At 40.7% G+C, this 26,403-nt stretch overlaps 1 protein-coding gene and 1 non-coding gene across 2 annotated transcripts; both read right to left on the bottom strand.

Moving 5' to 3' along the window:
* Positions 1-5,238: 5,238 nt before the first annotated feature.
* On the bottom strand, positions 5,239-19,046 carry oma1 (OMA1 zinc metallopeptidase). The gene is made up of 8 exons (XM_039811820.1): positions 18,664-19,046; positions 15,581-15,809; positions 15,110-15,283; positions 14,857-14,964; positions 12,952-13,080; positions 12,610-12,684; positions 11,065-11,214; positions 5,239-6,841 (listed from the first exon to the last, which is right to left on the bottom strand). The coding sequence occupies exons 1-8, from the start codon at positions 19,044-19,046 to the stop codon at positions 6,497-6,499; spliced, it is 1,593 nt and encodes a 530-aa protein (XP_039667754.1). The 3' UTR covers positions 5,239-6,496.
* Positions 14,526-14,662, bottom strand: LOC120566223. Its single transcript, XR_005640357.1, has one exon. It is a non-coding gene; the product is annotated as a small nucleolar RNA SNORA5 (small nucleolar RNA).
* Positions 19,047-26,403: the final 7,357 nt, after the last annotated feature.

Below are 26,403 nucleotides of genomic sequence, written 5' to 3'. Positions count from 1 at the left end.
TCAAGCCATTCTAGCGTGGTATAGAAAGCCTGCAGGAAGACTCAGCTCGATTTCTGCCAGTTCTCATTAATATTCAACAAGCAAAGCTGTTTGAATCTGATTGGCTAACAGCTAGCCAATGAGAGCCTGGCTGTCAGAATCCTTTACCCAGCCCAACTGGGCAAGCTAATGAATAGTAATGAGCTCAGGCAATATGATGTCAGACTGAGCAGCTTTTGTAATTGGCCTGATTTCTCCGCTTATTTGTTTTCAGTGGCTAGAGCTGACAGAGGAGGTAGCAGTTCATTTTCACATTCACAACATAACACAAACACATATGGATCTAACATATTTAAAAAAAATGCAAGTAAAAACGGTTTTGTATGTCAGGGCACCTTTAAGTAAACTGTACTGTTGCATGCTGTTCATTTTTCTCAAAGGCCCATAAAAAGAACTTGTTCACTATCCTAATACGCTTACCTCAGTTGTGACTTGATGTAAGCGCTCAAACACTGAAAGCTACCAGTGTCAAAGCAGCTGAGGAAGACTGATTTGAACAATTTCATTTCATCTTATTTCCACATCCTCTATAGTCCCCCTCTGCTTCTGCAATCTTCATTCCCTCTTTCCCTTCATTAGATTGCACCCTCTGCCTATTGAAAGATGGAGAAGAACGCTGGTTATTCAAATTCAAATCAACACTGACAGAGAAGCAGATGTAAAAAGAGCGAGACGGGTAAAGAGAGCTACAAAGCTTGTACCTGACGTTGTTAGTATTAATGTGATTCCACTGCAAGGGTTGGGATCGATGCAGTCAGATGAGGGACTGTGTTAACATCCTAATCTCTAATGGCATCAGAGCAGCCAGACTATGAAAAAACCTCTACCAGTTCAACCATGAACACACACGCGCGCGCTCATACGCACAGATCGAGATGATAAGATAGACATGAGGAGCCATTAGAGGAAGCCCTGTATTGTGTGTTGAAAGAGAATACCAAGATAGCCTCGATGACCCCATGCCAGACAGTTCTTTCCCTGCGGTTCACACGACAGACACACACAGTTCCACGGGAAACCACTGACCTAAGACCATGTTAAAAATACCAGATTTATAAATCATCTTTAACTAGAAAGTGGAGATCAATTTACATTTATGGTTGTGTTAATTTTTTTTTTTTCATTCTCTGCGATAAGCTCGCACGTTAGCTCAAATTAAAGCTGCGCAAGGTGTGGAGAAAAAAAGCACTGAACCAATCGCAATGTTTTTTTACAATAATAGAACCCCCCTGCCTCCTGTATATGCAATTCAAAGGCGCTGCACTGAAAAAAAGTGATTCTGAGCATTTGTAGATATAACGTAAATTAAATCTGTGAAATTAACAATAAAAGTCTCAGTTTGTATCTTTACATGAAAATGTATTGTTTGAAATTCATCTGCATTTGTTCAAAATACAATAAAATTGTGTTTTCTTTCATGTGCATTATTTAGTTATCCCAGTCGATATTCTCAAGTACAAACCCTCAACAAACAATAAGCTTGTTTCATTTACGCTGTTCCTTAATACAGCGAACTGGCACGCACACCTGTTCCCTCCAGATTGAAATTAAACAGCAGACTGCATTTCCAGAGGCTGAGTTTATGGTTGAGTCGGCTGAACGTTAAAGTAAGAATAAAGTTTGCCAACGTACCTGGTTAGATTCTAATCTAACCATTGACAGTAGGACTGATATCTGTATCAGGTCTACTGTCATCGTCTTTTCTTGATAAATCAATTTGTAGTTTGGTCCATACAATGTAAGACAATAGTGAAAAATCAATCACTCTTTCCCAAAGCCCAAGACGCAACCTAAAATGTCTTGTTTTGTCCTGATCAGCAGTTCACAATTTAAAACATTCACATCAGAGAATCTGGGATTTTTCTTCTTGAAAAATGACAAAAAAAATTATCCTAATTGTTGATGATTAATTTAGTTGTTAACAACTAATTGATCAATCAACTAATCGTTGCAGCTCCTGTCTTTTTATCAGTATGGTCAACACTTGGCTCCATGGCAGCATATCTTGACATGTGATAAGAGGACAGTCATTTCTAACACAAAGATGACATATACTTAACTTTTTAAGTAGACCAAGCATGATACAAAATAATTAATATAAATAATAATCGTGCCTGATCTACTTAAAAAAGCATCAGATTATTATGTAGATAAAGCCAGGCTAGTCTTTGTATAGGCTATTTAATTTCTTGAATATAAGAAATGAGTATTTGAAGTAAAGTCTACTTAATTTAGTAAGTAAAGTCAACTTAATATATTAAGTAAATTCTACTTAATTTTACAAGTTCAGTCGTTTGCAAAACTAAGTTGACTTTAATTGAAAAAGCAAGTTGAAATTACTTGATAAATTAATGTTGACTTTACTTCCAAAACTCATTTCTTAAACAAAAGAAATTAAGTAGCCTATACAAAGACTAGCCTTGCTTTATTTACATAATAATCTGATGCAAAAAGTTGCCTTACCTTTTTTAAGTAGATCAGGCTCTATATTTTTATCAGTGTGAGCTAACGGGGACGAGCAACAACCTAGGTTAGGTTGGAGACCTAATTTACCTGTTGGGCCACAGACTTGAGACAAAGACACCGTCCAAACTAGCAGTCAGTCCAAACTAGCAGTCACTCCAAACTAGCAGTCAGTCCCACTGGCGGTGAGATGCTGCTGTTTGTAACTCTAGATTTGGTTTATCAAAGATGCTAGCAAAGCAACACAGTACATAAAATAAGCACAGCAGAAACGTCAGATAGGTTGGACCACCTATATATATATATATAAACTATATATCTTTTTTTTTAAGACTATTTTTTGGGGGCTTTTCCCTTTATTATATACAGTGACAGTGGATAGACATGAAAGCAGAAGAGAGAGACAGCAGATGACACACAGCAAAGGGCAACAGGCCGGATTCGAACCCACGCCGCTGCAGGACTCAGCCAACACGGGGCGAAATGCTCGCTAACTGGGTGAGCTAGAGGCCCCCCCTAGCTATATATCTTTAAATGTTACAGTTATGGCTCAAAATGACAACAGAAATAAAGATTTAAGTGCAGCTAAGGCTACCTCTGCCCAACACTAATCCCACATCAGCTCAAAGAGATTTTCCATTGTCCCCTGGCCTGTATGAAAAGCTTTTTGCTAATCAAAATGAGACAAAAGCAATCTTTATTTATTTTTCATGGGCCCCATTGCTTCAAAACATTTCAAATCTAATTTTACTCATTAGTAAGCCTCTGGAGTACTTCCGTCTCATACTGCAGACACAACCTCTGAGACTTGCATGTGTGCATGTGTGAGACAGCATCTTTAATTACCCAGGTAACGCAGCCAGATGCTCCATCACTCTGGCAATGGCAGTGATTAAAAGCAGTAAAATATTCATTTCAATCAGACACCCACATGCCACATGTATAATTAATGCACAGCGGAAGGACACAGCAACTTTTACCACACACACGCACAGACGCACACGCACGCACACACACACAGACACAGACACAGACACACACACACTTCCATCACTATGTTCCCTCTACACGCTGCCGCAGCAGCTGCTGCATGTGTGTCGGGGTGGATCTAAGAAATGGGACTGTGGATGAGCCACTTCGAGCAACACTCCACAGGGAGGTCAGAGGGCAGCCAGACTGCATTCTGGGACATCATTCAGCTACCTACACAGCAGATGTGTTGGGTTGCTCTCTCACTGCCCTGACTCTCTCTGGGAATGTATTTGCTGGGAAACAGCATCTTGAGTTTGCCGTCTATCGTGCATTCAGCTTTCTCTGTTGTGGGTGTGCTACCTTTTCTTGTTCTTCTTCTACTTTTCAACGCTTCTCTGCTTGTCAATACCTTCAAAATACCTGCAAGCAGTTTGTCAGAGGTCTCAGAAACAGTCTGTGATGTCTCTAGTGGGCGGAAGAGTATACAAACACACAACAATATAAGACTTGAGGTGGATTTGCAGACATAAGGCAGACACCTGATTTCTAACTCACTTTGGTGAACAGATCTGCCCAAGGCTACGTATGTGAACACTGAGAAACTACATAGAATAGTCCCATCCAGTATTTCAGTAAAAATATGTTCAAAAAATCTAATGTTTGATTTAAATGTAAATAACACACAAAAAAGATGCTCTTTCACACACCTGAAATATTTTCTTTTCTCCTGTCAATCCCCATGCTTCCACTTTGTCTACTTTCCATTTCTGTCCTTCCAATCCCTTTGGCTTCTGATGTCTCTTTGTTTTCTTTGATTAAGCCCTCTGTCGCAGTAATGTTTAGACTCCAGCAGTAGGCTACAATTACTCAGCGCACTGTGTGTGTATTGTATCACGCTCATTACAATTACCTCTGGGTGTGAGTGTCATCTGTTGCCTGCTCATGTTCCAATTTCTCTCCGAGTGGTGAGAGAGCTTCATCCAGATGCTTCAGCGTGCACACAACAATGTGGCCAAGAAATGGGAAGTCTCCATTCGGACGAATGAGAGAGAGATTTGGATCCATAAATCCTGAACGTGAAGGTCAAATCTGCGTGACCAGGAAGTGACCACCTTGAGACATCTGAGCTTTTAGTCTACGCTTCGGTTACTTTCTGTCTTCTGCAGCAGAAACACAGATGTCCGTGCTCAAAAGGGAACTTGGATGTTGCTCCAATTGTATTTAATACAGAGTTATCACAAGATGACAAGATGTATCTAGAATTTAAGAAGCAAGAACTTGGAATAGTCTGCAGGCATTACAAAAGCACTGGGGTGAAACTGACTGATGGGAATTGTAGTAGCTTTCATTTGATTACGACTGGCTTGGTGTTATCTTGTCTATGAGATTTCCAAACTGTACGTCTGTCTGATGAGCTGTGAGAGGTCCTGAGTTTCCCCAGGAGCCTGGCATCAATAAGTAACTGCTGCTGCTAACAAACACACACACACACACACACACACACACACAAAAAGAAATCTACAACTAAGTCTACATCTCCTCTCATCTTTTACCCACTGTCTAATTGGTTGGTGTGAGAATGGGAGGGGTTTCATGTTTCACATGCTGATCATTTCCTCTTACTCTTACACATTAAAACACACACAGTACATATTACATTGTTTCCATAATCCTCATTCCTGCTGTAGATAAATGTAAATTCAATTTGAATTTCAGTGGATCTTGCAGTGGGGGTGAAAAAAATAAAAGCCAAAATAAAGCATATTTCTTTTCAAGCTTTTTATTTTTTTGCTTGCCACTTGGAAACAGAGCACGTTCCTGTTGCTGAGTTATTGATATGCAAAAAACAATATTCCCTTGGCTTTTTATTGCACATTTCTATGGAAACCCTATCACTGGCCACTTGTTACAATATAGACAGTTGTTGTAAAACAAAGCTTTCCCAGCACAAGTAAGCTGTTGTCTGATGTTTTGTAAGCTGATACAGACCCTGAACCTAAATTTCAATGACACAAATAAAATTATTTATCCCATATGAAAACAGTTCTTTTTTGATTTCACAGTTTAACCAAGTGTGCTACTTTGTGACACACACACACACACACACACAATTACCAAGATTTGAACCATAACTGTTGCCTCCTCTTTGTTGTGCGCCTGCTCCCGCAGGCTGTTGTTGTAAATAAGAATGTTGTCTCAGTCAACTTGCCTTGTTAAATAAGATTTTACAAAATCCCATGGAAGATTTCTCGAAGCTTGACGGTGGATATTGGCATTCCTGTGCAGAAGGCTGTGTTTTAGAAACCTGCGTACAACCCGGCATAAATTTACACCATTAAGTCCCTAAGGGTAGAAAATGCATAAAGTGCTGTGTGTGTGGCATGAAAATGTAGCAGTCATAATTAAAATGTAGATGTCCTCTGCCTGCCATGGACGAAGCCTCCAACATGCACACACAAAGTGCTTACTCTGTTGCCATGTGTCAATGAATAATGCACATATTAATCTGGCAATGTATGGAAGCTTCACTAAGATTCATTTGGCATTTTCCTGTTCGAGGTTATTTAATTAATGTGGCATCTTTGTAGTTACTAGGCATGAATAACATAATCTGAAGCTCAGTCAGCAGGGTGTTGCAGTAGAGGGAAAGGTTAGGAGGGGCCTTGAATTCAGTTATAGTTAATATAGACAATACAGCGTATTTTTTTTGCTGACTTTTTCCACAGATTTTCTCCAAAGCCAATTGTTTTCACAGTACCATCCCCAGCTCCGCCCTCCATTGTGCTGGCAAACAGAAGGAGTCTTTGGTGCAGAGAAAAGGACTAACCCTAGGTCTCTGCAATGGTAGGAGGAAACTTTACCACTTTACCACCTATGCATCCAGGGTCGCTGAAATTTAATATGAAAACAAACATTTAGCAGCGGAAAACGGTTGACGGATATGCTAGCTGACCAACATAACAATCACTGACTCATTCACTCATCCAAAAAAAGCCAGTTAGTCTGGATTAAAACACTGCTGTCAGCTGATGCTCTGCACCACAGGGTGGGGTCCCTCCCCCTCAGCAGGAGCAGGGACAGAGGCTGTTACCGCTAACGCTGAAGCTACGGAAGGGACTGGGCCTTTAATTTCTTGATCCACGTTTGGGTAAGGTAGGACGGCAGACTGGGTAAGCAGAGCCGCGGACAATCCAGTGGGGAGTGAGACCGGGCTGTGGGGCAGGCGGGGCTTGCGTGCCCCTTCTGGCCCTTCTCTCTCCTGGTGCTTAGCGTTTTCCAGCAACTCATGGACACTCTTGGAGAAGACGACACGAGGGTCAGTAGGAGGTAGAGCAGGGCAGACGCAGCTCTCCCTCAACTCCAGAGCCTGGACAGAGACAATGAAGAAACAGCCATTAAGCCACACTCATAGGGAAATATGTACTGACTAATCCTAACTTCAGACAATAACTTCATTAACAAGTCCAAAGATGGATATGATAAGCCTTGTAATAAATGCCTTTCTTTGTGTAGCGGTGAGCCATTTGTTGTTTCTGTTTGCAGTGTAGTAGAGAAAGAAATAAGTTACTTGTCCTTTTTTTTTGTGATTGGTAGATAAGACTTTTCATCAAAACACCATTGTGAACTGAAATGAATGTGACAAGAAGAAGGAGAGGAGAATGTGAAGAACCAAAGACAAACGAACATGACAAAGATAAACTGATGAACTAAGCTAAAGACACAGAAACAAAATGGGACAGCACAGGAAGAATCAACAAGAGTCTATTCATACCACTGTAGTAGCTCTGTGAGGCTGTACGTAACTAAAGCACGGCGGAGATGCTTTAGGCTAAATGCTAACACATCTTAGTTTAACTTGTTAACATGCTCACATTTGTAAATTTGCACTAAATACAAACTACAGCTGATGATGGTGGGAATGCCATTAGTTTTGCAGGTATTTGGTCATAAACCAAAGTATAGGACAAACTGAACTTTTGACCTGATGATGGCGCTAAGTCAGTAGAGTTCATCATCTGGGTAACATGAACACCTGTACAAAATTACATCTAAATCTGGCCAGTAGTTTTTGAGATATTTCAGTCTGGACCAAAGTGGTGGACTGACCGAGAGACAGTGTATCCATACTTCCAGAGAGGCATTAACAATATGGCTAAAGATGCAACCTCTCTTCTTTAAATCAATCCCATACAGGTTGAATAAGCAGAGCTGGTAGGAACTAACTACAAGCACTTCCAAGCAGTTAGGCTACGTTCAGACCAAAGGCAAAAGTGGCCCAAATCTGATTTTTTGGGTGGTCAAGTGACCAGATCAGACTTTTTGCCCAGATCTGATTTTTTCAAATCAGACTTCAACCACTTCCATAATGTGGTCCTGAATCAGACCCAGGTCCGATTTTTTTCAATGTGGCTGCAGTGTGACAACAACAACCAAGGCAGATTTGATGCGACTTTTACCTCAATCTTCATCGACATTTGTCACAATTATGCGCCGGCGGGAGTTAGCCCTAGACACAGACAGTACAATTACAAACTTGACTAGGCCTACAAAATGGAGAACAGTGATGGAGCAAGTCAATGGAGGGAGAGTGAGGTGTTAGACCTAAGTAGTGTATGGGGAGATACTTAAATTCAATCAAAACTAGAAGGATCATACCGTAACCGCTCCGTTTTTGAAAAAATAGCAAACGAAATAGAAGAACGGGGACACAGGAGAGCGTGGTGGCTGCAGTGTCAAAGGAAGGTGAAGTTTAAAGAATTTAAAGAAGCAAATGATTCCAATAACCGAAGCGGCCCTTTAGCACCTGTTCATTAATGTTACGGCTGCCATTACACAAACATTTTGAAATCAAAGCGAAAATGCTTACTTACATGACCTCCCTAACTTTAGTGCAACAGCGTGCTGTGTCTGCTGTCATTGTTATTGTTCTTTTGCGCATGCGGGTCAGTTCGAAACCGCAAACAGTTTACACTGGAATCTGATATAGGCTACATTCTAGGCCTGTAGCGACACGTCGATGACGTCAACGTCAAAATTACATCGACTTCGTGGGAGACCAAAACATTGCAGAATGCCCTGCAAAAACCCCCAATAAAAAAAAAAACAGCTCGCCCTAAATCATCGAAGGTATGGGAATACTTCAAATTTAGTTCCAAACGATAAGGTATCGTTATTTGTGGTCTTTGCCAAATGGAGTTGGCATACCACACCAGCACAACAGCAATGTGGGAGCATCTGAGACGGAGGCACCAGAGTCACTCGTGAAGGAGACAATAACAACTAAGTAATAACGTTGGCTAAATTAATTTCATGTTTGTGTAGTGTGTTGTGTAGCTTGAGCTCTGCGCACTTCGGTGGTGCTAGCTAACTATCTTAGCTCTCCGTGCAGTTTGTTCGTGCTAGGTTAGTAGCTAACGTTAACGTTAGCTAGTTACTGGCGCCTAGACAGTTGTGTTTAGCTAACGTTAGTTATCATCTAATGTTGGCTTGAATGGTAGCTAGCTTACGGCTGCAGAACACAGCTATCTATAGTAGCTAACGTTAGCTAACGTGAACGTTAGCTACTAACCTAGCACGAACAAACTGCACAGAGAGCTAAGTTGCGCTGGTTAGCCTAGCACCACCAAGTGCACAGCTGCTAGATGGGACTGTAAAACTGAAAACAGGAATTTTATATTAGGTTAAACACTCAGGAATGTCTATACTGTTGTTGTTTTTTGCACTACAACTTTTGAATTTTTTGAACAAGAGAGTTATGTTGGTACTGTAAACGAGTAAACAGGCTGGCCTTTCATTTTGTATAACAGTAAAATTATTTTATTTATTTTATGTAAAGAAGAAGATTTTTTGCCGTGCAAAACTGTTGTTTAATAAAGTATATTATTAAGATTTTTTTGGTATTTGAGATACATTATGGTTTTTATTAATCGAGCAACAGAAAAATAATCGTTATAGTAATCATCCAATTAGTCGCTAGATTAGTCGACTAATCGATAAAATAATCGCCCGATTAATCATTTAATAAATAACCGTTAACCCCCAGCCCTACCACATTCTAAAAGGTAATGTGAACAGCCAAACAAAAAAGTCAGATCTGAGCAAAAATTATCCAAATTAAGCATTAAGACTTGCAGTGTGAACGTAGCCTTAGACATTCTCTCTGTCTGTCTCACACACTCCCCCACACACCAAACTCTCATTAATCTTTCACTTAGAATCCACTACAAGACTCATACATACATGCACTTGGCTTCCACTCAACAGGCTCTCCCTCTCATGCTACCAGTGGACTTAATACGCTTTGCTTAAGGATGATGAGCGCACTAGTGGAGGCGGAGTGCCTGCACAAGACTAGGGGTTAAGTAGCTTGATGCTGTCCCCTCTCGCAAGGTTAAAAACATCACATTATGCACCACTTTCATGCGACTGAGCTCAGTTGTTAACTGGCTCATATGTGCTGCCATGCTGGATCCAACTGTTTGGTGAGAGGAGTGTGTATTTCTCAACACACACACACACACACACACACACACACACACACACACACACACACACACACACACACACACACACACACACACACACACACACACACACACACACACACACACACACACACACACACACACACACACACAATGCAGGCTGATGAATCCCCAAAACAACAGTCTTCATCACTTCACTGCCTGCAGCCTGGCCTCGACAACGACTGCTGCTAGAGGTCAATCTACCACACAGGGATATGATATGATGCACAAACATATAACAAACACACACTCACACATAGAACATGTACATACACACACACACACACACACACAACAACACTGGCACCTGATGGACAATTAGTGGTTTACCCATCTGTTCATCTTTCGTGCTTGGAGCATCTGACGGTCTATCAACAGTCCATCTCAAGCTCAAGGTTACACTTCCCTCTGCCTAATGCATTGTCTCTCTCTCTCTCTCTCTCTCTCTCGACATAAACACACACACACACACACACACACACACGTAAAACATAATGACTGTGAATGCTGACGCATAGAAGATAGAAGTTGCTGTCCTAACCGCTTGTTGATTTCCTTCTAGCCTTAAGACACCATTGATTGTCTCGCCACAGTGCCAGCACAGTGTGTGAGCCTGTGAGATGGAGCTGCTACCGTGGGGCTGGTTTTTTTTTCAAGTCCTGAACTCAAAGCCTCAAAGACATTTAGTTAAGGAGGCATCCAGGGCCCTGTGTGAAAAATGTTTTTCCCGTCTTCCTAAAACCTTGCATCTTTTCCTCTCCTCCCTGAGTCTCTTCTTCCTCTCTGCCCTCCTTGCCACATGTCTGCAGGTGGATATACAGCTCTCCAGACGCTTCATTAGTTCCATTAAGACTCCTTCCAACAGCTCCTAAAGCTACACCGTTTCTCCTGCACAACAGACAGGTGTAGGGCTCTCTCCTCACACAGGGATCAAAGAGTCTTTTACTTAAGACAAACGCATGAATCAGAGCAGCACGAATGTGTATAATTGTGGTAAAAGAAATAAAGTTATCCCTTCTGTTATTTGAACGGAGCAGGGGATCTTGTTAGTGTGAGTCTGTACCTGTGGTATGAGGCGGTCCAGCTGAGCAAATCTGTTTCTGTGTGACGGGTGTGTGGACAGCCACTCGGGGAAGGTGGGCTCTCCTGTCAGCTGGTCTCGGACTTCCATTTGCTGCCAGAATACAGGTCCTGCTCGCACATCTGCACACGCCTGGGAAGGGGACACACACACACACGCACGCACGCACACACACACACACACACACACAGTGGCGTGGCATCCCTCTGTCTTGTGCTGAGGTGAAAATCCTTGCTGACGAATAATCTGAGTTTAGTTTAGTTTGACAACAGTGCCCCCTAGTGCCCTGCAGACAGATTACAAGGTCTGACAGCAACAGCTACATTACAGGAGTATGATTTTGCAATGTTAAAACACTGATTACCCAAATAAGCAGGGACGCTAGCTATTGCTCTTATCTCGAAAAAAGGCAACTAATTCACAATGCTATACACAGCACAGACACAATTAACTGTGACTGTGGAACTGTAATTGTGTAATTATTAATGAAACATTTGTTTTAATGAGTTATTAGCCTACTCCAACTTAAAGAAAATTCTTTTGATAAAATAGGCCTACATCACATTAAATCAATAATGTTTTATTCCAGCTCTGCAAAGTTGCAGATCTTGCAGAGCTGCTTCTTTGAAAGTTCTTAAATTAACCAATTGTTAATTTATCATTTCATAACAAAATAAGGCGACTTTCACTTTCACTAACGTCACATCAGATTTTTGGTTGAAAACTCACGTAACATATTTACTGTAAACAATGTAAAACCTAGCATGATTCAAGAGCCCAAACCATCCCATCCCAGAGCCTCTCTCTTCTCTACACAACGCAAACTAATGTAATAACTTAATGTAACGGATGTAACATAGCTACGTTAGCCTGCTGCTGCAATATAGGCGGTCATTAGCTTTGGTTGATAACGTAGCATTTTACGTTACTATAAAATATAGGCAATGCAGCGCGACGTGATGCAAACGTTACTTTTTTTGGGGTTACTATTCACAGGGCATTTGTCATATTCTCCATAACTTTAAAAACTCCCCCAGAAGGGCTTGGCTTTCCCTCTGTCGTATGCGGTGCTCCATGTGTGAGAAAACAAAGCCACGGGAGTGGGGGTGTGGGCGTCGCTGAGGGCAAGATTGGATGATATAGTGATTTCATTTGATTTAAATTCGGCAATGATGGTCGTATTATCGTATTGATGCAGCCACAACAGCAAAAAAAAAAGACAGAAAGAAAAGTTTATTTAGGCTCTTTCACCAGAGGGGCAGCTAAGCCAATCAGGGCAAACGGGCAGTTGCCCGGGCAACAATAGCCCGTACCTGTGCACGTCCCTGCTGCTAAGAGTAAAAAGGTTTAAACTATTTCTTAATCATGACTCCCAAAATGCACCAATGGTCTTTAGTAGTGCCATATTATGTTAAAGGGGTACGCAATTCAGTATTACTTCCATAAAGTTAAGGAACTGAAAAAACAATGGCCAACTTTTAGTCCCTTGCATGGGTCAAGCTCCAAAAAAACAGGTGATGATGATACCTTCGCAGCCAACTGCAATCCAACTTGATCAGCCTCAGCTTCCAGTTTCCTACTGAAGGGATGGCTGAACATCAACTAAGGGAGAGACAAATGATGTATGTATGAGGTTATACAAACTAAGATTCATACACTTTTTCACATTTCCCTTATCAACAGTCCAAGTCTATTTCAGTATTCTAATTTCTTAAGACTTCAGACAGATCTATAATCACAATGGCACTACAAAAACATATAGTAAAAGTGTTACCTGTTTAGTGAACATTGTGTGTGGAAAATGTGATGTTTCTTCAACTAAATGACAACCAGGAAAGTGTGTTATACGGTGCATCAGTCTGGTCTCACCTGGGAAAGCTTGCCCTGTACCCACTGTCCCAGCAGAGCCAGGCTGTCTCGAGGACACACGGCCCAGATGGCTGTCAGCAGAATAAGGGACAGGAGGTCCACGACATGAGACAGACTGGCCTGTTCTGCCTTGGGGTGGAGAGCAGAGAAGACATGGATGTCAAGGAGGAGGTGACAGGAGCCAAGGAAGGAATGTAGAAAGTAAATGAGTAGGGTAAAAAAGAAAGAAAAAAAGAGACAAGAATGGGATAGGGAGAGAATAATAGAGGTACAAAGTTTTTGGAAGGTGAACAAGGCCGCTGGAACATATTGATTGTTCCCATCTATTTTAGTGGAACTTTTACGCTGTAACAGATTTAGAGGTTTTAACAGCCAATCCAATAGAGCACACCTACTCGGTAATACCAAGCCCATCGATGCTCATTCCCTTCATCTAATTAAAATCTCCTTCAAGCATTTCCTCCGGGGACGTTTTAAGTCTTGAAATACCTACAACTTCATTAGACACTTTTTATTTATTTTTTTTGCCAGAGTCAAAACAGCCATCTGTGGAGAATGAATAAAGCATGACAGTAGCCTGGGTCGACAGGACTTTGGTCGTCATAGCACAGACAGGATTAGTGAGTGTTTGGAGGTGATCGTCAGTGAGTCTTTATCACCGGCTGATGCAACAACACTGCAACTGGTGCCACTTCAGTCATTACGGTACTTCTGAGATGAGATTGGGTTGGGGGAGGATGGGGAGGGCGGGGGGTGAATGATGAATAGTCAGGAGATCTCAGTGTATAATGCACATACCTATAGGAGATCCACAGACTTATTTTACAACCTTGGGTGGGAGAAACCTGGAAGACTGCCAGCTGTTAACTTCTACCGTGTGCCAAGGACTTTTAAATGACTAAACTTTGTTCTTGTTTTCAATGACTCATCCTCATGCAAAGCAAGGTCTGCTACCACCAGCTGAGCCTCTCAAATGTCAGCATACTGCACACAGGCTTTTGTACACTGCAGCACATCATTCTCCACAGCGCTAAACAGGTTTCCATGTTTTCTGTATCAAACTCTGGAGAGCTGTGTCCTTTTGTGCAATCTAAATAGTTCTATAGACTCTCTCATACAACTGCTTGCATTGGATGAACAATGTATATAAATATAGTATAATCCCTTGCTTATTGCATAGCTGCACTGGATGGCCTGTTGCCACTGTGCTGGGAGGCAGTAGGAACAAAATGTCGCTGAGTGTTTTTGTTTTTTTTTACTTTTATATTTATTTGTTTCACACACATGAATACAAATCACACTGAAGAAATATTTAAAAAACTTATTAGGGTGTAGTAGAAACCTGTAACCCAAAAGGAAATACCAAAGGTAAAATGTAGACATACAAAATCCCCAGACATTTAAAGCATTAGTGTTCAAAAGTTTCATATAAAGTAGTTTTCATATGAACTAAGTATAGAATGATCTTTTTGTTTGGACTGCTGTTCATAATAAATAAGCAACTTCCAGACATCACTTTTGGTAACGCAATGACTCATTCACCCCTGCCATTAACACAGCTCTTTGATACGAGTATCTGTCTGTAGTACATATTTATCCCCACTGCCCACGATGTAAGGAGTAGGGGCCCATGAACTACAGTGACTGTGGCAGCCATTTTGGCCAGTGAAGTCCACTGAAAAGAACACACGCCGAATATGACAAGGCTGCAAGTCACCAAGTGTTTTAAGATCATAAAAGCAAACTCATGAATGGATATTGTCGTTAAACAATAAATAAAAAAGTGAATGACTCAAAGTCAAGTCTTATAGTAAATAATATGATGATACAGTATATGGTAATATCATCAGGGGTAGAAACAATGCTACAATTACAAACCTAGTCTGCAGAGGGTTATGTACTTACCGAGTGTCCCAATAAAGCATGAGCCATCTCGTGTCCCAGGACGATGGTGAGCTGGTGAACATCCGCCACAGCGTCCAGCATCCCCATAAAAATGAACACTTTCCCGTTCTACATAAGGGAAAGTACAATCCAAGTCTGAGCCAATTGGCGTTTGAAGATATTCTTTATGTGTATAAAAAAAAATCCTCACATATGATTTGAACATGATAATATGACATGAAAGAAACATCTGACTATTTTTTTTCTCACTTACCGGTAGGACAAAGGCATTGACATTGGAACTTTGCACCACGTGGACGCTCCAGGTGACTTCAGACACTTCAGGGATGTCCTTGTTTCTTTGTGCCAGGTGCTGCACCACCCGCTCCACCACCTGGTGGCGAGGGTCACTGACTGGAACCAACAGCTCTGCAAACTCCTCCATGTACTGAAACACACACACACACACACACACTTAGCATTTTAGGAATAATATATTTTTTTATGAGATCAGCTGAAGAATGACAGAAAAGGGGGGAAGACACGCAGCAAGAGGCCACATGCCATCTAACGAGTGAGCTAGAGGTTGCCGCAGGAATAATTTCGTTTAATTGCTCCTCATATTTAATTTTCTCCCCCATTCCTCCTTTTACTAAATATCATCTGACCTGTCATCACTGTTTGCATCTCTATGAATCTTGTTAAAAGAAACACACAAACACATTGGCCCTGGTCCTTCTCTCACCGCCTCTGAGGTCAGAGCTGCCAGCTCCATGTAGTTCTCTCTGCTGAACACCAGGAGGCGGGTCCGTCCCGTCACTGGGGACTCATCCAGGTGGGTCAGGAGAAGGAGGGCTAAGATCACCATAGCAACGCCTGCCCCCGCTGCCAGATGCCAGCGACGCTGCCGGACCCATTCGCGCAGGAGCTGCCGGCGGTTGGCTGGCAGAGCCACCCACCACTTCCTTATACTCCTGTGCACAGAGGAATGCCACACAAGGTCTGTGATACCAGCTTATGTAGCTCGCAGCTCATGCAGTACATTTAAAATCATATACTGCCCTACAGTGGTAAAGCATGAAAAGAAAAGAATAATTTAAAACCTTATTTCATGTCTGGATAAATATGCATGTTTGTAATTTAATAGAAAATGCAAGAACCACTGAGATCTCAAAGTAGGTCTTGCCAAAAGACAGCATCAAAACATTCACAAAATATGTTAACAACATAGTATATGCACAAAATGTTGAAGTAATTATGTGTGTTTTCCCACAGGAAACAGTCCAACATTAAAGTAGACAAGTAGGCCAACACTTTTTGGAATAGTGACTAAACAAAGCAACTCTCTGCAAAGAGTTCCATGATGGGGGAGCTGAAAATGTTTCTAAATTCTGACCCAAAATAGCACCAAATAAATGAATGAATGATGCCTCACTGATAGTATGATAGGATACAATATGTTTTATTGTCCCCGTGAGGAAACTGGTCTGGGACTCAAATGCTGCATACGTGACACATGAGTTGAAGCACATCACAACCACAAATTACACATATTACACAACCAGTAATAAGAAAAAGCAACATATTACACAACAATGAAGTTATTACACAACCCCTCGCATCATACAATGAAGTTATTACACAACCCCTCGCATCATACCATGAAGTTATTACACAACCCCTGCAGCTTCAAGCAACATTATTTAAGACTTTTATTGCAGTAGGCTCAAATTAATTTTTAAAACGGTTGAGTTTACATTAGGGTACTCTATATTCACTGCCAGAGGGTAAGAGCTCATACTCAGTATGGAGCACATGAAATGGATCAGACAATATTCTCTGTGCTTACCTGAGAACAGACTGCTCATATAATCCTCTGATCCAGCCCATACACCCCTGAGTCTGCGTAAAAAATATCATCGCTGCTGCAAACGAGTGCACAAACTTTCAACATGGGCCTTCCAGCTAAAGATGTTGTTCAAGTGACAGCAGACCGAGGTATGAGCAGACCTGATTGATCAGTGATTGTTGTGTGTGATGGAGCCTCATGTGTGCCAATCGTTACTATTAGTCAGTCCACGTATGGGATTACAATTTCGCAAGTAAATTTGATTTCAAATTAATGTAACAACACAACAGATGAGACAAGACAGAACAAAAAGAAGGTTGACACTACAGGGCAACGGCAAAGAAAAAGGGTAGGATTGAGAATGAATTTAAACTATGGTGAAGTACTGTATGTATGCAAGATATGTTGATGTGTGTGTGTGTGTGGGGGGAATAGAAAAATGATGTACTGTACAACTAAAAACAAATAATAAAAGTCTGTAAATGTACACATAGTATGTTAATGAGAGAGGGAAATTTACCAGTTGATTGAAAAAAGTTAATTAACAGGAACATGGCAACTATTTCGGAAGTAATTTATTCGTTATTTCATAACTAATACATAATTAATACAATTGTTGATAAAGCTAAAAATGTGTGCATTATACATTAAAGGTCCCATGGCATGAAAAGTTCACCTTATGAGGTTTTTTTAACATTAATATGCGTTCCCCCAGCCTGCCTATGGTCCCCCAGTGCCTTTGAGAAAATGAAACCTCAGATGGACCGATCTGGAATCTTCTCCTTATGAGGTCATAAGGAGAAAGGTTACCTCCCCTTGCTCTGCTTTGCCCGCCCAGAGAATTTGGCCCACCCATGAGAGAGAGAGACATCATGGCTTTCAAACAGCAAAGTGGCAGTTGGTCAAGGCCACGCCCCCACACTCCACCTTGCCCACCCCCCCCCCCTTCTCCTCCTCAATAGCTACAGACACAGAAATGGCACATCCTAAGGAAAGCTCATTGTGGGACTGGCTCTAGTGGCTGTAATTCTGCACCAAGGCTGAATTTCAGGAACGAGACTTCAGATCCAGTATTAGGGGACCACTAAGGTCTATATAAAAGAGACTTCAGATCCAGTATTAGGGGACCACTAAGGTCTATATAAAAGAGACTTCAGATCCAGTATTAGGGGACCACTAAGGTCTATATAAAAGAGACTTCAGATACAGTATTAGGGGACCACCAAGGTCTATATAAAAGAGAGTTCAGATACAGTATTAGGGGACCACCAAGGTCTATATAAAAGAGACTTCAGATACAGTATTAGGGGACCACTAAGGTCTATATAAAAAGAGACTTCAGATACAGTATTAGGGGACCACTAAGGTCTATATAAAAAGAGACTTCAGATACAGTATTAGGGGACCACTAAGGTCTATATAAAAGAGACTTCAGATACAGTATTAGGGGACCACTAAGGTCTATATAAAAGAGACTTCAGATACAGTATTAGGGGACCACTAAGGTCTATATAAAAGAGACTTCAGATACAGTATTAGGGGACCACTAAGGTCTATATAAAAGAGACTTCAGATACAGTATTAGGGGACCACTAAGGTCTATATAAAAGAGACATCAGATACAGTACTAGGGGACCACTAAGGTCTATATAAAAGAGACTTCAGATACAGTATTAGGGGACCACTAAGGTCTATATAAAAGAGACTTCAGATACAGTATTAGGGGACCACTAAGGTCTATATAAAAGAGACTTCAGATACAGTATTAGGGGACCACTAAGGTCTATATAAAAGAGACTTCAGATACAGTATTAGGGGACCACTAAGGTCTATATAAAAGCATCCAAAAAGCACCATGTCATGGGATCTTTTAAAAAAAAAAAAAAACAGTACACATTGAGTATAATTAAATATTGTTGCCTTAAAGCAATGAACCCATTTCTCATTGTAAATGTATAGAGCTCCAGTGTGTCTCCTACCTGCCCAGTATTATAGCCGTGATCTTCTGCAAAGGTTTGAGCAGCAGCCATATGAGAGGAGCAGGCGGGGCCCTCACGGGGGCTGAGGTGTGGAACAGATGTCCACACTGTGCCAGGACAGGACCAGGGTGCAGAGGTAAAGTGGTCTTGGGACTAATCTGGAAACACGCCGTCCTCCCATTGCTGCAGAACCAGAGAGGCGGTGCCCTCGGAGTGGCTCTAAAGTGAACCCAGTCTGTTGTTCTGGGACAGCTGATAGGACAAGACACGGAGGGTGCCTTTTTCACAGGACGCCCAGCTTGTTTGCACACCTGGACGTTTAATGTCAGATGTGCAGAAAGAGAACAAAAGCGACTGTTCTTTATAAAAAATGGTAAAAGCATTGTCCTCGCTGGTAACGCAAAACTTCCTGAATGACTTCCCCAGGCTGCCCAGGGCTTTTACAAATAACTACAGACAGACGCAAAAACGATCGCGATTATTATAGGAGAGGGCTTGAATTCCTCATCCTATTGTAGAATTAACTGCAAAGGTTGTGAACGTTACTTTTTTTCATGTTTTTTACTTAACCCTTGTGTTGTATCTATGTTCCCGTCCACCATGAACTTGTTGTTCTTCCGGGTCAAAATTAAAACTTTACTTTTTCTGGCACTTCTTTTCTGACGTTTCATTCGCTTTTTCCGACGCTTTTTTTATTCATGGTCAAAAAACCTAATTTAAATGACATTATACCTCATTTGTGAGTTGACAAAAAAACCCTGAAACGATTAACTATTTTGACTAATAGTTAAGATCAGACAATGTTGAGTGAATCACAGACTGGATTATGTCAAAGTTTGGTCAGGATAGTGTTTTAAAACCTTTTTTTTTTCAAATGCTATATAATTGAATAAAAACACCCAAAAATTCAATGAAAGTAGCCTAATCATTAATTTTACATGCGAGGAATGCTGTATGAGTTCCTACAACGTACATGCATGCATCCAAGTTATTTTGGGCCGATCTGGTTGAAAGAAACACATATTTCTGAAATAGAAAACTATGAAAACGGGTCAAATTTGACCCCAGGACAAGGGTTAACATACTTCAGACTTCCCTAACGGACAACTGTCCCAGCAGTCAATGTCATCGCTAGCGGTGGACGCCAGCTACAAGTAACCTCGATTATCCAACAGCCGTAGACTGAAATGTTTGCGACCGTCCCAAAACTTTGTTTCCTTAGCTACACCTTAAAACGCCGAGTTATACGTTTAGCTAGGGACTCGAAATGTCAGTTACCGGTCACCAACAACCGCCAACAACAGACTGGACCGAGCGGAACTTTGGTCCTGCTTCCAAAATGATTCCTCGTAGAAACGACTCCGCCAACAACGTTCCGGTGTGTCGGGTTGTCCGCTGACTGAGAGATCGCGGCTGTGCGCACAGCGGAAACTACCACACCACGGAATTATTTCTACGGTTTTAAACCGATATCATCTTCTTTGTGTGGTTTATATCAATGCTGATAAGAAGCCTGCGTCTATAGTTGATAAACGTATTTAGAGTCATCAATGTGAATGTCTAGGAGCGAACGCTGTGGTGTTCTTTTCATTTCAGATAGTTCCACTCATTGTTCTATATCTATGGTTCCACTAACGTTAACCTGTAAAAAAGCCCAAATAAGCCCAACATGTTTACGCAGTTTGAAAGTGGAAAGAAAAAAACACGCACTTTTGTTTTAATTTTATTTATTTTTTATTGACAAAATGTAGTTTACAAAAAGCAGGTAAGCAATGATAGCACGTGAACAACAAGTGCACAAACTTATGAAAATAATAAAAGAAAATAAAAAAAAATAAAACACGCACTTTCACTGTCGGAACTTAACAGTGTGACATCCAGCGGAAGTAAACAACAGCTGCATGTGTTGGGTTCTATATGTTTATATGTGTCAATGGGTTCTAGCTGAAAGAAGGCTGTAGGGGAGAGCAGGGGCGAAAGTACCATTTTTCAGAAAAACATATTTTTAAAAGATATTGTTTTAGACAGAGATATATTTTTGCTGTGGTCAATAACTCACAAGTGTGGTCTATCAATACCAGGTGGTATTTTGTACAAATATCGAATGACTTCAGTATAATTTCACTTTGAACATAAGTTGCACATTGTTACTTTCGACCCCATCAGTAGGGACGAAAGTAACACACAGGTGGGTCAAAAGTAACACAACAATACAAGCTAGATTTTTTTTATTACTCTTGTTTTCATTAAATATATCTGACTATAACTTTGTTAATATGTAACTGCAAACATATTTTGTCCTTTATCTTTGCAAAAAAATATATTAAATTACATTTTCATTTAAAATTTCAGTTTCATCAAATGTTTCAAATATAAGACAGTAAAACCTTGATTTGTTTAGAATATTTTTTTATTGGCAATGTCAATCCATTTTATAAAACATTCAACAGTATGAAGAATATGAAAATTAAACTAAATTAGCATAAAATCTCAAAATAATCTATCAGTAGTCATGTTTTTATGTGTAAATTCAAAATGTGCATAAAAACATCTGGATGGAAACACAAAAAATGCATAGGTGGAGGTGGAGGTGGAAAAGCTAAGGTATGGCTAACCTAAATGTGAGGGATAAAATGTGAGGGTGACCTACCGAAATCAGCTGTTCCTCAATGTTCCTCTAGTGAAACCTAGAAACAGCTTTGCAGACAGTGGAGAAATCAAATGTAATGTCAATAAAAATTTGAATAGAAATGAAAAATCTATTTAAAGAATATACAAATCTCACATTTTGATAAGCATTTAAACTGGTTATGGTAAGAGCAGTGTGTAAGTGAGCTGCATTTTGAATGTTTTTACTGTAACGTTACTACACTAACCTAGGAGACAGGCCAAAATAAATATCAGCTGCCCTCTTAATATAAGCCTCCAGCTTCCTCTCTTGGTCCACAGAGAAGACTTTGGTGTGTGACCTGTACCCTGGTGGTCTAGTCTTCTCCCTGCTGTTCTCTGCCCTCCTCCTGCAGTATCGGAACAAAGTGACATGGCATATGCCATGCGACTTTGCAGCTGCCCTAAGACTAATGTGTCTTACAGATATGTCCAGAAACGCCCTCTCATACACATCTGGCTGAATCAGACCTCTGTCTGTCTTTCTGCCCCTCACTCTTGGCATATTCTGTTGGTATAATATGACATAAACATGTTTTAATAAACTCTGCAACACAGAGAAAATCACCTGACATTTAAACCCGAATTACTTGTATACTGAAAAACTCTGACAAGGCAAACTTGATCATATGTGTTACAGCACTAAATAACCTGTAGATTGATAATTACTGTGACACATGAAACGAGAAACACAACTTGTAAATAGAAAAAAAGTACCGCTTCAGTAATTTACTTACCGTACTCGAAAACAGCTTTCAGGACATAACAGCGGGAAACAATGATGAAATCACGTGATATTTTGCGGCTCCGTCACTGGCTGCGTGCTGAAAGTGCTGTCATAGCTTGAAATGCAAATGTAGTCAGGGCTCAGAGAAAATCACTTTGTTACTTTCGCCCCGGTTCTCCCCTACTCGTAGCGCGTAGTTTCCCAGCTGTAATGAAGCAACAAGGTCTGCCGTTGAGTATTTGAGAGAGTTTGTCAACGAACGACTAAACTAAACTAACTGCTGCTGCTTCAGAAATATTCGGAGTTTGGAAGAAAACTCGTCGAGTACGAGGAGAGAGATCGACCGTCCGCGCAGACGGTTGGATATCGTTGGGAAACCCGAAATAAAGTTACACAGGATAGGTGTGTAAAACCTCAACGGTCTTTACAAAACTAAAAGGCAGAGGTGGGTAGAGTAGCCAAAAATTGTACTCAAGTAAAAGTGTTACTTCAGAATAATATGACTCAAGTAAAAGTAAAAAGTAGTCATCCAAATAATTACTTGAGTAAGAGTAAAAAAGTACTTGGTGAAAAAACTACGCAAGTGGCTACTGAGTAACTGTTGAGTAACGTCTGGTTTATTTTTAACACAAACATTCAATCAGACAGACAAAAATACAAAATAATCATCTTTAGGCAAATTATAGCCTAGTTCATCCAATCAATAAAATAAATTTAAATTAATTACAAAATAGCTTAAATTAAAATAATCCAGATAAATTCAAATACTTAAAAAATAAAATCAATAAAATAATAATACATAAAAAATAAATAAGCACAAGTAACAAAAATGTCCAAACCTTTATACTTTTTTTTACCAGGCTCTGCAGGCAGAACTAGAAAAAGGTAGCTGCTGTTTGGCACTTTTACTAAGGTAAACATGCTTTCATTATGAGGCCAGAGGCCCGTTCCAGAAAGCAGGGGCCTATACCATGAAGCTGGTTTAGGTGGCTAGCCAGCTATGTTTCAGTTTAGTTTCCACCAACCCTGGGTTTTAGGTACTATGAAAGTTAGCTTTGTTGTTAAGTTGTGCCATGGTATCTTTACACGGCTAACCTGCTCGGGGGCAGGTTATGTTCTGGATTTGAGATCTCAGTCTGAAGTTTGACCAATCAGCGGTGAGCAAAGAAACATATAGGTGACGTAATTAATTCCCAGCTGCTGTTCTCTGTTGCAATCATTGCAATGGCTTCACCTTTTGCTGCAAAGAAGTGTTTGTGATAAAATATTCACAAAAATAATAAAAGGTTGTGATAAATACTCACCACTTTGAATTATATTTTTATATTTTGTCTTGATCTGCTGCCAAGAACGTTTGGAGTTGGGGTTGCATCTAAAAATCAATTAATATTAATCTTTCTTAGGATGTCAAAGCTAATACATTCACATTTTACAAACATACATATATATATATATATATATATATATATATATATACATACACACATTTTCATTTTATTTAATACATTTTTAATATGATTAGCCTATATTCATAATTTCACATTAATGGCCTATAGAATGTATTTCTTTAACTTCCGCATTAACGCAATCAGCAATCTTCCTCCAAGATTGTTGTCTTGCTTTGGCAGCAGAGACGGTATTACTGCGTGCTTGAAAAACATTTTTATATTCTAAAATAATTTCTTGCTCCTTCGCAGAAAAATATATTGCTCTCGCTCTATCCATATTGAACGTGATTGGTTGTTCGGTGCCGACGTCACTCTTTTATGTGCACGCGCGCGGGGAGTAATCAGAGTTTAAGGATCAAAGCCTGAGTTAACAGAGAAAGTTGATAAGCTGCGTCATGGTACCAATAAAGCCTGATTGCATCGGTTTGGTTTTGTCAACTCTAAACCAATCCTGCAACCCTGAGTTTGTTCAACTACCATCATGGTACAGGCCCCAGGTTTAGTGAAAACTCGGAGTTGGTTAACCCTGAGATGAGGGAAACTCTGGGTTTTCCGTTCCAGAAAGAGAGGTAACTTCACCTCAGAGTCAGTTACTATGGTAACTGAGCCTGTGAACCTAACCTGGTCGGGAGCAGGTTTTCTTCAAGAAACCTCGAGTTTCTCTCAGTCTCCTCCCGCTGAGAGGGAGGAGACTGAGAGAAACGGGGAAAAAAACTCGAGTTTCTCTCATTCTCCTCCCTCAGAGGGAGGGGAAACTCATTTCCTCATTCATTCATTCAGTCTGTATCAGGCGCATTTTAATGCAGTTTGTTATCTGCATGAATAAAAAAACGTATTGGTTTATGTTAGGCAGACTTTAAATAGTTTTTTTTCTCAAACATGTCATGTCCTTTTGTCGACGATCCCGTTGATGAAAAAGCTGTATTAATTCAGAGAGTTTACGTCGGGAGATGATATTGAGTCCCGACTATAGATGTTTTTTCATTTCCACATAACCGATTTGAGACGTGTTTTTTATCACAGTCTATTAGATATGTAGATAGGCCTACCTTATCCTTCCACTAGTTCAACATCGTGGACAGGCTTTAACATCCCAGCAGATTCTTTGTGTCGCATTACGTTTTTTGCAAACGGCAGTTTTCTTTATAACAGCAGCGGATCACACTGTAATAGTAAAGCCACTGTATGCAGAGCCGTCAGAAAAGTGTGATCGCTCTGAAACGGTTTTTAAATGTGTTCCCTGGACACAAACCAGTGAGAGCCATTAAAAAGAAATAAATGATCATACTTATAATTCTGTTAATGATCATGGTGCTGCAGCCTCAGAATGGGAATAGTATTTACTTTTCCGCCCGCAGGATTGCACCTGAATAAAATTAGCTAGGTGTAGCCTACAATTCCAGTTTTCACCAGTAGCCTAATATTATAAGTTAACTGTGATTAAATATGAAATTAATACACTGTTAATGCGTACGCATTGACTCCAGCAGCAATTTTCTCCCACACCAATTCTCTCTCTGTTGCAGCAGCAGCAGCCGCTGTCTTGCTTTTTTAACGAAACACATGTTCAAACTCGCTGTTTGTGCGCATGAGTATTTCCGCCGACCCGTTTGTTTGAGGTTGTTACCATGGTGAATCGTAGAATCATGGCTCCATTCATACTGCCTTATGTGCACGCGCGTAACCCTGAGTGAACCTACTCCGAGTTGATTGAACCAACTCAAATCAGCTGTTCTGGAACCGAAAACTCGGAGTTTCCCATCTCAGGGTAAATCAACTCAGAGTTCAGGGTTAGACTCAGAGTTTGTTAAACCTCCTTCCTGGAACGGGCCTCTGTACTACGAAGCAAGATCAACATGTCCTGGATTTCTTTCAGTTATCCGGCTTCACCAAACCTAACAACCGCGGTCCATCATAACCTGTACTACGACGCTGGTTATCAACTAGTTCAGTCAACTCAGGGTTTCCCAATCCAGCGGCGCGCGCGTTCACATAAAAGAGGCGGTGTTTGCGCACCACGACCAATCGCAAACATCTACCAGAGCCGCATGTTATATAAGAATTAAGAGCAAATTATAATTCTACATAAATATGAAGAACACAGACTCGGTTTTACAGGGAAAACGCAATATAGTTGCTGCTTCCTAAAACAGAAGGAAAGCTGGCAAAAAAAAAAAGAAAGCCGATCAGATGCGTAAATTACTCTTATCAATATCACTTCCTCATCAGTCAGGACGAAAATCTGACCATAATTACACTTGTGCTTTCCATAAACTGTCGTTGCTTTAGCCTTTTATTTCAGTTGCAACCCTGGCAGTGGGAAGCGATTGTGAGTAAAAAATATAAAAACATAATTCAAACCGATATGCGCATTGGCGACACACTGTTCAAGAAGCCGATAATTCCCTCCCATTAAAATATATATATTTCATAAATAACCATCAGGGGAGTTAGCCGGGTTGTCGGTTTCTAAATGTTTTTAACTTTTATGCCACGCGCCCACCCCCCTCTCTCACTCTCTCTCTCTCGTCTCTCTCGAATCTTCTATATAGAACGGTGACGTTGTTATCAATCTATTGATTGGTCAGTAAGGAGTAACCGTTGATCTCTGATCTCAAACTAACTTTCCCACAAGGAGGGGGTTAACCGTTAAGCATAGGGGCGATTGAACCCAATAACAACTAATCCACCTTCGTAGTACAGAAAATCCTGGGTTGAGCCTTAAGTTAGCTCGTTAACGCCAAATCCTGCTTCATAGTAGGCCTACAGGCCTCTGGACTACGAAGCAAGATTTGGTTTTCTGTATCACAAAGGTGGATTAGTTGTTATTGGGTTCAATCGCCGTGGTAACTCATGCTGGACGCCTAACCTGGTCGGGAGCAGGTTAAGTTGGAGATC

This window comes from Perca fluviatilis, chromosome 9 (genome assembly GCF_010015445.1).
Source record: "Perca fluviatilis chromosome 9, GENO_Pfluv_1.0, whole genome shotgun sequence".
NCBI classification, from domain to species: domain Eukaryota; kingdom Metazoa; phylum Chordata; class Actinopteri; order Perciformes; family Percidae; genus Perca; species Perca fluviatilis.
Note: the sequence above shows the minus strand (reverse complement) of the source record. Positions and strands in the feature narration are given on the sequence as shown.